Source organism: Eptatretus burgeri, chromosome 9 (assembly GCF_056783735.1).
Source record: "Eptatretus burgeri isolate ZD-2024b chromosome 9, Ebu_testis_v1, whole genome shotgun sequence".
Lineage (NCBI taxonomy): Eukaryota > Metazoa > Chordata > Myxini > Myxiniformes > Myxinidae > Eptatretus > Eptatretus burgeri.
The window spans coordinates 39,360,782-39,374,352 of NC_140969.1; the positions used below are offsets into that span (position 1 = coordinate 39,360,782).

The 13,571-nt window shown below is 43.8% G+C and overlaps 1 protein-coding gene across 10 annotated transcripts in view; it reads left to right on the top strand.

Annotated features, from left to right (window-relative positions):
* LOC147019951 (uncharacterized) overlaps window positions 1-13,571 on the top strand; it is a 140,623-nt gene that overhangs the window by 52,429 nt on the left and 74,623 nt on the right. For all 10 annotated transcript variants that reach the window (XM_085894855.1, XM_085894859.1, XM_085894849.1 and 7 more), the window contains 2 exons: window positions 2,176-2,215; window positions 3,184-3,290. In XM_085894855.1, coding sequence (XP_085750981.1) covers window positions 2,176-2,215; window positions 3,184-3,290 — 147 coding nt within the window. The remainder of the gene's footprint in view (window positions 1-2,175; window positions 2,216-3,183; window positions 3,291-13,571) is intronic.

A 13,571-nucleotide genomic window follows, 5' to 3' on the forward strand; every position in this document is an offset into this window, starting at 1 on the left:
ACGTCATTCAGAGTGAGTGGTTCATGCTCCGTTGTCCCGAGTGAGTGGTTCGTGCTCCGTCATCCCTAGCGAGTGGTTTATTCTCTGTCATCCTGAGCGAGTGGTTCGTGCTCTGCCATCCCGACCAAGTGAGCCGTGCTCTGCCATCCCGTCAGAGTGGTTCCTGCTCGACATCCCGAGTGAGTGCTTCTTGCTCCACCATCCTGAACGAGTGGCTCATGCTCCACCATCCCGAGCGAGTAGTTCCCACTCCGCCATCCTAAGCAAGTGGTTCGTGCTCAGTCATCCCCAGCGAGTGGTTCGTGCTCCGTCATCCCGAGCGAGTGGTTCCTGCTCCGTCATCCCAAGCGAATGCTTTCTGCTCCTTCATCCCGAGCGAGTGGTTCCTGCTGCGTCATCCCAAGCGAGTGGTTCATACTGCACCATCCCGAGAGAATGGTTCGTGGTCAGCATCCCGAGCAAATGGTTCGTGTTCACCATCCTGAGCGAGTGGTTCATGTTCACCATCCTGAGCGAGTGGTTCGTGCTCCGCCATCCAGAGCGAGTGGTTCATGCTCCGCTATCCAGAGCGAGTGGTTCGTGCTCCGCCATCCAGAGCGAGTGGTTCCTGCTCCGCCATCCCGAGCGATTCCTGGTGGAGGTATGCGCTATTGTCAATGCTCGTCCACTTGTACCGATGTCTATAGATCCAGATGTGCCATAAATATTGACACAAGCGGCACTATTTACCATGAAGATGACAATGCCTCTTCGTGCACCACCAGGAATTTTTTGTCATCCTGCAAACATCTTCGGCTATTAGTGGCGATGTACACAGCATTTGGCGAATACCTTCTGGTCACGATGGCACAAAGAATATCTTCTGACCCTGCAGCCCCGTATGCGATGGAAAGCCAAGAAACACAACCTTTGTCGATGCCTCCACGAATATAACCTCCACGAATACTTAGACTACTGCGGGTGTGGTGAAGACTGACTTTAAACTTAAATGGATTCTCTGGTATGCAGCCACAGCCTGGCCAGCCATTCCTTGTCAACATTTCATTAGCGTGCTTGCTTGAGTGCTCAAGCGACTTACTGAGCAGACTACAGTCGATAGCGGTAGCGCGCTGCGTCAATCTGAGTGAACTGTTCACTCACTATGGATGCTTTTACCGTGACACGTCATTCAGAGTGAGTGGTTCATGCTCCGTTGTCCCGAGCGAGTGGTTCGTGCTCCGTCATCCCTAGCGAGTGGTTTGTTCTCTGTCATCCCGAGCGAGTGGTTCGTCCTCTGCCATCCCAACCAAGTGAGTCATGCTCTGCCATCCCGTCAGAGTGGTTCCTGCTCGACATCCCTGCTCGACACAATGCCTCCACGAATATAACCACAAATCCTATTTGCCATTTTTAGCTCATCTGGACTTTAGTTAGGCGAGCTTATGCGATCGAGAAGTGTCCGTAGGTGAGTCAGTCAGTGAGTCAGTCCATAAACATTTCAGTCATTATCGCTTGAACCAAACACATGATTTTGATGGAACTTGGCCCCAAGCTTCATATCTGATGCCTAACGAAGGTATAGTGACTGCATCAAAATATGCGCTCATTAAAGGGGTCTACAGGGGGGGGGGTTGACCCCCAAAATAGGTATTTGCTCTCTTCTCCGAAACTGCAGGCACAATTTTCATGAAACCTGACCACAACCTTCATCACCCATGATGTACCAAAGCTTATTGTCTACATAAAAATGTAAATTCATCAAGGGGGTCTACGGTGGGCGGGGTAGAGAATGGTTTGACTACCCAAAATAGATATTTGATCTCTTCTCCAAACTACACAGAGAATTTCAATGTAACTTGACCACAACCTTTCATCACCCTTGATATACCAAAGTTTGTTCACGGCATTAAAAAGATTCAGGGTTTAAGGGGGGGGGGGGCAGTGAGTGGTTTGAGTTACTGTTGCTCCTAATCCAGGTGAGTTTCAGGACAGGTGGTCCTATTTTTTTGCTTGGTGTGATGTTTGTGTTTATTGTTCCTGAAGTTGTAACTCAGCATCAAGTCACAGCCATTCACCCCTCACTTGACGTTTCTGAGGAATGAATTAATGTGATTTAAAGTCATTTTTTGTTTTTAGATATTTGAAATTGGAGTAAAAACTTTACACTGTAAAACTTAATTCTGTCTGTTTCAACAGTTCCGTCCTGAAGATATTTGGATTTCAAACTTGTATCAACGTAAGTAATCTTTCATGTTGGTATTCATTTGTTTTCTTTTCTTATATCCTTGAACTATTGAGTTGCAGACTGTTTATAATGGTGATAAGACAGACGAAAAAGGAGTCTTTCTTTTCTATCTGCTTTAGGAAAAAACACCTTCTCTGTTAGGTCAAAGTAATTGCAGAAAGACAAATGACTACATGTTGCATGTTTTAATCAAATATTCCTTTTTCTCTTTTTTTGAGAAAACTTCAAACAGATGTTTCTCATTTCATATTGTTTAAAGTTTTGAAATATATTTAATGCTCTTGTAAAAATATATCATCCTTGTTTGTAAAGATATTTTGCTTTCAAAAATTTTGTTTCTGAGGAATACAGTAAAATAAACGAGGGTTTGATGAAATTGTCAGAATTGTTTGCAGCACTCAGGCCTTGTCATATTGGATGGTGCAGAGGTAGCACAAACCCTTTGAGCTGTCAAGCTGTTGAATTGATAACGAACTATGGTGGATGGTGCAGGTGATCACATCACAAAGTGCTCTTATCTGTCCATTTAATGGATGTTAAACTGGGGACTTATCTGCGAGCATTCCCTGGTGGATGTTAAATATTCCACAGTATCTTTCAATTAGGATTCGGTGAGTTATTACCGATACTCCGGTTGTGAATCCCCAAAATAAGCTCCGTATGAGTCGGACTCGTAACTGACTCGCATCCCAAAACACGTTTCAACAAAAAAAGAAAGACTTTCTGTGTCCTTGAGATGCCTTAATTCAGCTAAACATGGCACAAACCTCTGAATGAATAAACTGGAAAGATTTGTTGACAATGTGAAAACAGATCCTATTTCTTTTACTTAAAGAATTTCATGTGTGAGGTAAGAAATTGCAATGAAATTTCCTGAAACCACTTGCAAATGTTATCACAGTGATCGTGCAGGAATGCTATGTACAATCTTGTAACATTCTTTGTGGTATTGTTTACAGAAACTACATCAATTCCAACATGGCTGTGCAGTGTAGATGCTCTCACCAAGACAATCACAATCTGCTCTGTTCTCGCAACAGCGTATATTATTTACAACTTTGATATGGTAAGGTTTTATTCTTCTTGCTTAAAAATACAGGTAAACAAAAGTTTAATCTGCCAAAAGCACTGTTCTGGTGCATAGCTATCACGTGGTACTAGTTACGTAGTATGCCATTGAGGATGGGTCAAAAAGCTGACTGTCCCCATTTCAAATCATGTGCTGTAACATGTTGTGATGAACATCACAAGATTAGCCCTTTGAGTATGTATACTAAAGTGCAATGGCCCCACTAGTAAACCAAATGGAAAATATCAGACCTGTAAATGTAATCATTCAGTTCTTTCATCCCCTCTTCCTGTGCAGGCTGCAGTTCCTCAAGGTAGCGTTCTGGGCCCTGTTCTTTTTCTGGTTTTCATCAATGATCTCTCGGACTCTCTGGAAAATCCTCTATTTCTCTTTGCCGATGACTCCACCCTCTGCCGTACCATCTGTCATCCCTCAGACCGGCAAGCAGCAGCTTCTTCGCTCACTGCAGATCTGGATAAAATCACAAACTGGTCCAACACGTGGAACATGTCTTTCAATCCAGACAAATCTCACACTCTCACTATGTCTCTTCGAAAGGACCGTTTACAAAACCCCCCCATCCACTTTCTCAACAATCCTCTGGAAGAAGTCTTTTCTTTCAAGCTTCTGGGTCTCACTATCTGCCATGACCTTTCCTGGGAAAGTCACATTTCCAACCTTGCCTCAAAAGCCAGTCGCCGACTGGGAATCCTCCGTCGTGCAAAGTCCTTCCTCGGCCCTCTTGAGCTCCTGACCACTTACAAAGCTTTTGTCCGTAGCCTGATGGAGTACTGCTCTCCCCTCTGGGCTGGTGCTCCTGCCTCCCACCTTTCTCGACTTCACGCTGTCGAAACCAGGGCTTTTAAGATCATTGGCATCTCCCGCAATGAAGCTGAGTCTTTGGGCCTCTCACTCAATCACCGCAGGTTGGTCGGTGGTCTTTCTGTCTTCTACCAACTCCTCTCCAGCCTTGCCCCCCCTGCTCTCTCTGTGATTTGTCCCAACCACATTTCCACAGGGCGCTCAAGGTCCGCCAACAACCCCTTCTGGTAAAACTACCAAAATCACGAATCACTGCTCATCTTCACTCTTTCATTCCTCTTTTTTCCCGCCTTTGGAATAAACTTCCTCACTCTATTCTTTCCCATTCTTCCCTCCAGGCTTTCAAAACAGCTGTTCACCACCACCTCTTATCTTCCCCCATCCAAATCCTCGATCTTTTCTACCCCCGATAATCCACCCAAGCCCACTTCCTTCAATTCTCCTGCTTTCCTTCCTGAAAGTCCCTGTAATGTCCATCTTCTCTTCGCCATGTTCCCCGTCCCATCCCCATCCCTCTCCCTTCCACAGTTCACCTAATGTGTCTGTTCCCCAATGTTTTGTCCCTTCCACTCCCGCCCCTCTTGTCTCATGCCTCCTTGCTGTGAGTTGTGTGTTAGCTCTCATACGAGCCTCGACCAAGGTAAAAAAAAAAAAAAAAAAAAAAAAAAAAAAAAAAATCCTTACTATATAATTCACGGACGTGTGTGTGTGTGTGTGTGTGTGTGTGTGTGTGTGTGTGTGTGTGTGTGTGTGTGTGTGTGTGTGTGTGTGTGTGTGTGTGTGTGTGTGTGTGTGTGTGTGTGTGTGTGTGTGTGTGTGTGTGTGTGGTACTCTGTCACTTCTGGGCCGATTACATCCAGACTTGCTACAAAGGATCAGCATGACCACAATTATTGCATATGGGTGTTTTTATATTTGCCGGTGTTCTTGGGGGGGGGGGGGGGTTGGGAGCGTAGCAAGCGTAGCAAGTTCTCGATGGATGTAAATGTGTATTGTGTTGCGCAACTCTACATGCAGAGGCTATTACAAGTCCCCACCCTTTACAGTACAGTATTCCTGTCTCCATGTTTTCCAGCGAGGTATTTTGAATTTCACATTTGAATAAGGATAAGAAATAAGATTACCCCCTGGCTGCTCCCGTGGGGAGCAGGTGCTTCTCGTGTTTGGAAAATTCAGATGTCAGTATTGATCCTGGTAATTCTGGCAAAAAATACTCAACAGCCAATGAAGTAAATAAAAAAAATCACTCCAATCCCAGTGAATCAAAATTGAATCGCTCACTATACAGGAGTGATTCTGACAGAATCCTTGTGTTAATATATCTTGTATAGAATATATCAGGAAGAACTTTGCGTTTGCTGCAGCACTTTGGTTTTGGGGCAACCATCAAATTAATAAGGAAATCCAACACATGTGGAGACCATTCAGCCCATCATGCCTGCGCGAACACCACACCAACCCATCTACCCAAGATCCAAGGAAGAAAATGGGGGGAAAAAAGTTTTGAATTAATGAAAGAAAAAACAAATTTTTTTTTTTTTTTTTTTGCTTGTTTTGTTCTATGTAGTTTTTTGTGGTCCCCCCCTCCTCCTTTTCTTCCCCTCAGGGGAGGGGGCATGGGCTTGGTTAAAACACACACATCAACCATACAACCCCCATTGACAAGACCCCCACCAACAGCACTCTGTACACAATCACCCATCAATGCTCAAACTACCTAAAAGTCTTAACAACATCCCCATACCCCTCTATCTCCATAACTTCCAGGTACCTATCTAATTCCAATTTAAACTTATCCACTTTTTCTGCTGCCACTACCTTTCCATGGAGACCATTCCATGCATTAACTACTCTCTGAGTGAAAGACCCCTACCTTACTACCATCTTAACTCTCCTCTTCTTTACTCTCAAGCTATTGCCCCTGGTCCTATCACTGTATACTCTGATGAATAATTAATCTGCACTTATTTTATGTATACCTTTCATTACCTTAAACATCTCTATCATATCTTTTCGTAACCGCCTCCTTTCTAGTGTATAAAGCCCTGTCTCCTTCAACCGCTCCTCATAGCTGAGTCGAGCTAGGCCCGGAATCAATCGAGTAGCCGTGTGCTGAACTCTCTCTCTCTCTCTCTCTCTCTCTCTCTCTCTCTCTCTCTCTCTCTCTCTCTCTCTCTCTCTCTCTCTCTCTCTCTCTCTCTGACATCTATGGCCTTCCTGAATTGTGGTGACCAGAACTGCACACAATATTCTAGATGTGGCCCTCACTCAATTCCTACACAATATTAACACCACCTCTTTTGATTTATAAATGATCCCCCTCCAAATACAACCTACAACTCTATTTGCTCTGCCTATAGCTGCCTGGCACTGTGCTACCTGCTTACCTCCCATATCTATTACCACCCCCAGATCCTTCTTCTGTGTGACATGCTCCAAAATTACTCCTTGCATCCTGTAATCTCTATTTTCATTGCTCTTTCCCATCCCCAACACCTTACACTTACTCAGGTTAAATTCCATCTGCCAGTCTTTTGCCCAATCTATACAAGTAGCAATACTCTCCTGTATCTGATCACCACCCCCTCTGCTATCCACCTTACCTCCAAACTTTGTCATCTGCAAATTTGAAAAGCTTACTCTTCACCCCATTATCCAAATCGTTGATGTAAATAATGAATAGTCATGGTCCGAGTTCTGATCCATGAGGTACCCCACTGCTTACATCCTCCCAGCAAGACATCCTCCCACTCACAGCCACTCTTTGCTTCCTATCACTAAGCCAGTTTGCAATCCAATTAGCTACCTGACCAGCCACTCCACAATCCCTCACTTTGGCTCACAACCTCTGATGTTAGTCTAGATATACTATGTCCACTGCCTTTCCCTCACCCACCCAATGAGACACTGCTTCATAGAACTCTAAAAGATTTGTTAAACAGGAACTACCTTTGGTAAACCCATGCTGACTACCTTTTAATTAGTTTGTATTTGTTTAAATGGTTCCTTATCTGGTCCGTAATTAATGTCTCCAACACATTCCCCACAACTGAAGTCAAACTTACAGGTCTATAGTTTCCCAATTCTTCTCTCGATCTTTCTTAAATAGTGGTGTTACATTTGCTACTCTACAATCCTTCGGTACCTGTCATGATTCCAGGGAACCATTGAAAATATCCGTTAAGATCTCGCTTACCTGCTCAGCCACCTCCCTCAATACTCTCGGTTGCATATTATCTGGACCCGGAGCCTTATCTACTCTTAGAATACCTCGCTGTTCCTTTACTTCCTCCACTCTAACCTGGATCTTCTGCAAAAGCCCTTCCTCACCTCCTCGATACTCTTAGCTATTGGCAATTGTCCTGACTGTTCTTGTGTAAAAGTTGAAGAAAAAACCTGTTTAATAAGCCTGCCATCTCACTTTCATCACTAACTACTCTCCCGGTGCTATCCCTCAATGGGCCCACACTGGTCCTAACCTGTTCTTTCCCCCGATATACTTAAAGAAAGCCTTGCTATTATGTTTAATATTCTTAGCCATGTCCTTCTCATACTCTATTTTGGCTTGCCGAGTTATTTTCTTAACTTGCCTCTGTTTACTCCGATAGTGATATAAATCTAACTCCAGTCCTGTTATTTTAAACCTAATAAATGCCTTCTGCTTCTCCTTAATAGCATTACTTATCTCACTGCTCAACCACCCTGGTCTCTTTCTGCCTCTAGTTTTACACCTCATTGGAATATACTTACTCTCCACTCTACACATTTGGTTCTTTAAGGTTTCCCATTTCTCTGACATTCTCTGATGCTGACAAGAACTGAAATCGTAATGTGATGTTGGAGTGGGAGTTGGTGGAACACGACAGGGAATGCAGTCAATCATTTTGTGAAGTATCAGTCAAGCGATCGATGCTAAAATATATTTAGATCAATTTATAATGGGATTTGAAACGCAAGTGGACCAACAAATGCATTGTGGAGATATTTCTGCTGTTCATAACCTTTGTCTGAAACCCGTCATGCTGTGCAAATGGCATTGGTTTCTGGACCAATGCATAAGACAAGCTGTGATTGAGAAACTACAAAGTCTGTGAATCCACTAAATAAGTGATGCAATAGCACACACGAGAGGAACTTGTCGGAAAGTCAGTTATGAAATTCCCTCCACAACTTGGTGCATTTCTTTATTTTTATCTCTTGTTTTTTTTCTATTCAAATCGAGTGTCACGAAAGAGCAAGTTGATGGAAGGTGTGAACTGACAGTAGGACAATGCTGCAATTATTGGACATATGCAAAGAATGAACAACCAGGAAAAGAGGAGGGAAGAAGGAGAGGAGGAGATTGGGACCATACTCTGTGCAGAGCATTGGTGCTGCCTCAGCAGTCTCCTTGGCTATTGGGCACAATCCTGGACGGGTCGCCACTCCAACGCAGAATACCAGCATGCTGGCACTCATTTTGCCGACCTCGGAAGGATGACAGGCAGAGTTAACCCCACCTGTCTTAATTCAACAGCTGAGTGGGATTTGAACTCAGGACCCTTGGATCCAAAGCCCACTACCCTAACCATTAAGCCAACACCAGGCATGAAGGAAGAAATAGAACCTGAAAGTAAGAGAGTTTGGTTAGGAAGGGCTAATGGGGGTAATAAAGATTTTGCGTAAGGCTGGGGATGACAGAAGGTGGTGGTGCACCGTCTGCTTGAAGCCCTGGAGGGAAGAGTGAGACAGAACATCCTCTGGAAGGCAGTTCCATAGGCAGGAGAAGCGAGGAATAAAAGAGTTACGGTGTGGAGTCAGTCTGGATTTTGGAAGTTCAACTTAGAGTGGGTGACTGGAACACATGCATTCTGGAGTTATGGATAGTCAGAGGACTGAGAGAGCAGAGGGAGCTAAACCAGAGGAGATGTAATAAAAAAAAGAGACTACTGACTTGCCTGCAATATGAGAGCAGCAGACCTTGCATTTCGGCCCCATTGTGGGAGACGCCAATAATGTTGAGAGATTTCGTTTCCACAGAATCAAAGATACAGATGTGATGCTGGGGCATCAGCTCCTATGGGATGGCAGTACTTCATTGAGCTGCAAAGGCCTTCTGGATTGTAGGTAGTTCTGATTTTGCAAGGGAAGACTTGGAAATATGAAGGATGTCCAGCTTTGTTGTTTGAGTAACCCAGGAGATATCTTAAGTTTGAGAGACTCAACAACTTTCATTGGATGACCATGGAAACAGATGAGTAGGTTCATGTTATGATTCTTTCCAGGGAAACAGGTTGAGATTGACTTTTTCCTACATTGTTGGAAAGTGCCATTTATCAGACCAGCATCTAATTATTTCCAGATCAGTAGAGAGTAATGCAGCTGTTGAAATATAACTGCATATGAGTGGGATTGAACTGTTAGACGCAGTGTGGAGTCATCTGCAAAATCGTTTTTGCTGGTATCGGAGAGGTCGTCTATGTGATGAGGAAGAAGACCGAGCCCAACACATTGCTTTGGGGTACTCCTTCCCATCTGCTTAACGGGAAGCAGACAGGATGCCCAGAGAGCAGCACATCACTGCATCCACTTTCTGCTGTTACTCTAGGGGCCTCTATCTGACCATCCCCCAGGCAGATGACTGGCCCATCCCAATCTCCTTGAGATGATGATCAACCTGCTGCAACCATGAGGTATGTGGTTGTCCCATTGGCCTCCTCCACCCATGAGGCTCCCTCACTGAGAGAATCTGGTGAGCAGGATCAGCGTCAGGAAAACTAACCACATGTCCATACAGCCGCATCTGACGCTCACGGTCTATACATGTAACAAATCTCATCAGGGGATTTTCCCTTGAAACCAACTTGGTGATCTGAGGTGAGGTGAGGTTGTTGGAGAAAAGGATGAATTTCATGTCAATTGCGATGATGGATTCCATGACCTTGCTGATGATTGGAAGTATGCTCATAGGTCTGTAGTGGAGGGGATCCGTTTTTGCTCCTTTTTATGTAGTGCAGTGATGTTGGCAGGTTTCTAAGCAGATTGAAAATGACCTAGGGCAAATAATCGAGTGAAAAGGACAGAGAGGGGATTTGCAATAGCAGGAAAGCAGGTTTTTAGGACATGTGAGCTGATGCCATCCGATCCAGTAGCAGAGTCAGAGTTGAGGGTTGAAAGAACCTTCTCCACCTTCTCAGGTGCAAACACCGCAGAGTACAGGAGCAATTGGGTATGACGGGGAAGGATGAGTACTGAGAGTGAAGGGTTTGGGACAAAATATTTGGAAGCAAACATAATTGAGGCATTGAGCCTTCTCACAAGCAGAGTCTGCTGTGCTGCCATTTGAGGAGAGGGAAGAGATGGAAGGGCAGCATACACCAGTTAGAGACATAAGGTACCACCAGGTTTTCGAGGAGGGAGACAAGTTTGAATGTTCATTATTGAGGTTGGTCAGATGGTTGTTTTGTGGCTCTCCTGAGAGTGGACACACATTTGTTTCAGGCTTTGTGGAATGATCTTGAATTGCCTTTAGTCGCATTTGCCTTCAAGGAAGAGAACAAAAGTTGTTTCGGAGTTACTGCCTCACCACAGGATTCAATGCACCATGGGCTGAATAAGGATAGAATAATTGAAGATGAGATGGGATGAATCTGTGCATGAGAGAGCAGGTTTATGTGGAAGAATTCCCAGGCTGAGTTTACATCAAGAGCAGTAGATATGAGAGACCAGTCCTAAAGAGAAATGGCTGCTTGCAGTCCCTGCAAATCTGCTTGAGTGAGATGCCAGACTAGCTGGTGTTGAGACAGCTCTCTGAGACAGCTCTTTGAGCCAGAGACATGTTAATTTTCACAAGCATTTGATCAGATGAACCAATTTGAGCAGAGGAAGAACAGGAGACATTTGAGGAAAAGTTAGTCATCAGCAAGTCCAGAAGAGAGGATTTGCCATTGGGAAAAATATGGGTTGGAAAGTTCACAGATTGAGTCAGTCTCATGGAGTCACAGAAGTCCTTTGCTAAAGTGCTATTGCTGGTGAGAGAGGTACTAACAAGCAGCCAATTTTCATGGTGATAATTGAAATTCCCACATATGAGGAAGAGAGTGGAGTGAGTGGTAAAGCCTTTGCCCATGTTAGAGAGAGAGAGAGAGAGAGAGAGAGAGAGAGAGAGAGAGAGAGAGAGAGAGTGAGAGAGAGAGAGAGAGAGAGAGAGAGAGAGAGAGAGAGAGAGAGAGAGAGAGAGAGAGAGAGAGAGAGAGAGAGACAGACACAGAGACAGAGACAGAGACAGAGACAGAGACAGAGACAGAGACAGAGACAGAGACAGAGACAGAGACAGAGACAGAGACAGAGACAGAGACAGACACGGGGACGGACGGACGGACGGACGGACGTCACTCTTAGGAGGACGGTACAACACACAGACAAAAAAAAAGAGGTGTGAGTGTAGGGGAAGTTGCAGCCAGAGGTACTTCTCGTGGTGAGAAATTTTATGGAGAAATTTTATGGAATGTGGGAGATATTTTGGGTGTTTAGCAAGAACGAATTCTTTCGTTTTTTGTGAAGATCAGTATCTCGTATCCAGCTCGCCTACTGTTTGCAAAGGACACCATGGGATGTTCAATGACCACCAACGAATGCTGGCAGACGGGATTCCCTTATTAATGTCCATCCGAGGGATGGAACATACACACATTGATGAATCACCCTGGCTGTGAAACATGAAAGTGACAGTTTATAGCTGAGTCACGGTTTGAACCCAGGCTAGAGAGCTGAGAGAGGAGTGTGATTCTTTTAAAATGGCTTTTCACCATTGAGAGATAGGACCAAAAAACGACACTTGGTAAGATATCTCAAATAATTATGGACAGATTCGGAAAAAAATTGAATACGGGTGTGTGACAAGGACTAATTGATTCGATTTTGGTGAGGATCCAGATCCGCATATGAGAATTTTTTTATTTTTCCAAGTGACTTCATAATTGATCGGGCCAAAACCTATAAATGACATGATATTTCAAAAAGTTGTGGATGGCTTATGACAAAACATGGTGTAAATTTGGGTCGGTGACAAGAACAAGGCGATTTGATTTTGGATAAGGTCCGGATGCAGATATGGCCTCTCAGTGGGATGCAAAATGTAAACTGTTTAACTTTCTGGTGGTATGCACTGGTGAATGCTGTTCTTGTTCGTCTGGCCCTGAAGGGATTCAAGACTCTTGCAATGCCCCTGTCTGTGTGGGGCTGTGTGTGTGTCCGCGTCTTTCGATGCAAAACTTTAAACATAGGAGTGCCTCTCCATGGAGAATATTTTATTGATTACTCTGTTGTCATCAGTCACATGGTGTGGCATCCATATTGGATGAAAGGAAAAAAATTGGACATCTTTTTCTCCAAAGCTTCTCAACAAAGAAATTGAAGCTTGGCACATGTCATAAGCACCCCCGTTGGATGTTGGGGTGATAATGATCATGTCATCAGTGAAGTGGTATTCCAGCCGAAATTGGTTGAATCAAAATCATTGTCCGAAAAAATCTGAAACTTCATACATCTGATCTACGACCCGATGTGAGTGACAAATTAAATGTATGACATCATCAGTGTGGTGGCCATATTTGATTGAAAATAAAAATGCAAAATAAATCTTCTCCAGTATCACTTAACAGATAGATATGAAACTTCATACATATGATCAACTCGGCATATATAAAATCGTTTTTTTTTCTTTCATGTTCACCTTCATTGACACAATTTAGCCTTAATATGCACAAAAGTAGTTGTTAAATATCCCAATAATTATTCAATAATCAACTAGAAGCACACTCTGTGAAGTGCATACCTCCACCAGGCTGATTAGTTTACGTTACGTTTGGTATCCCACTGATAGGTTGCATCTGGATTCGGACCTGAACTAAAATTTAATCAGCTTGTTCTTGTCACTTAATCAACTCATGCACCAAATTTGTCTGAATTCATCCATAATTTTTTGAGATATCATGTTATATATCATTTTAACCCAATCACTCAATGGGTTAGAATCACTTAAAAAAAATTCTCAGATCTAGATCTGGATCTTCACCAAAATCGAATAATTTTGTTCTTGTCGTACACCCAACCTGCCCACCAAGTTTTGTCTGAATTGGTCCACAACTTTTTGAGATACCCTGTTCAGAAATCAGACAAATATAGAGATAGGGGTGAAAACATAAACTCCATCTACCTTCGGTGGCGGAGGAAACAAAGCTACCGATAATGGCAATGCATGTGACATAATATGGTGCATGTTTGATACGGTATATCGATATTATATAGCAGGAGTGTCCGTCTGCCCATCTGTCTGTCCCTGAACTACTCCCTCAGTGTGGGGGTCAAACCTTCTGTGGAACGTTTTATGATCCCAGGGGATCTTTCCTAAATGCAGGGTTTCAGCAGATGCAGGGTGGGAGGTTTCATAAATACCTCAATACAAGTATGATTTTC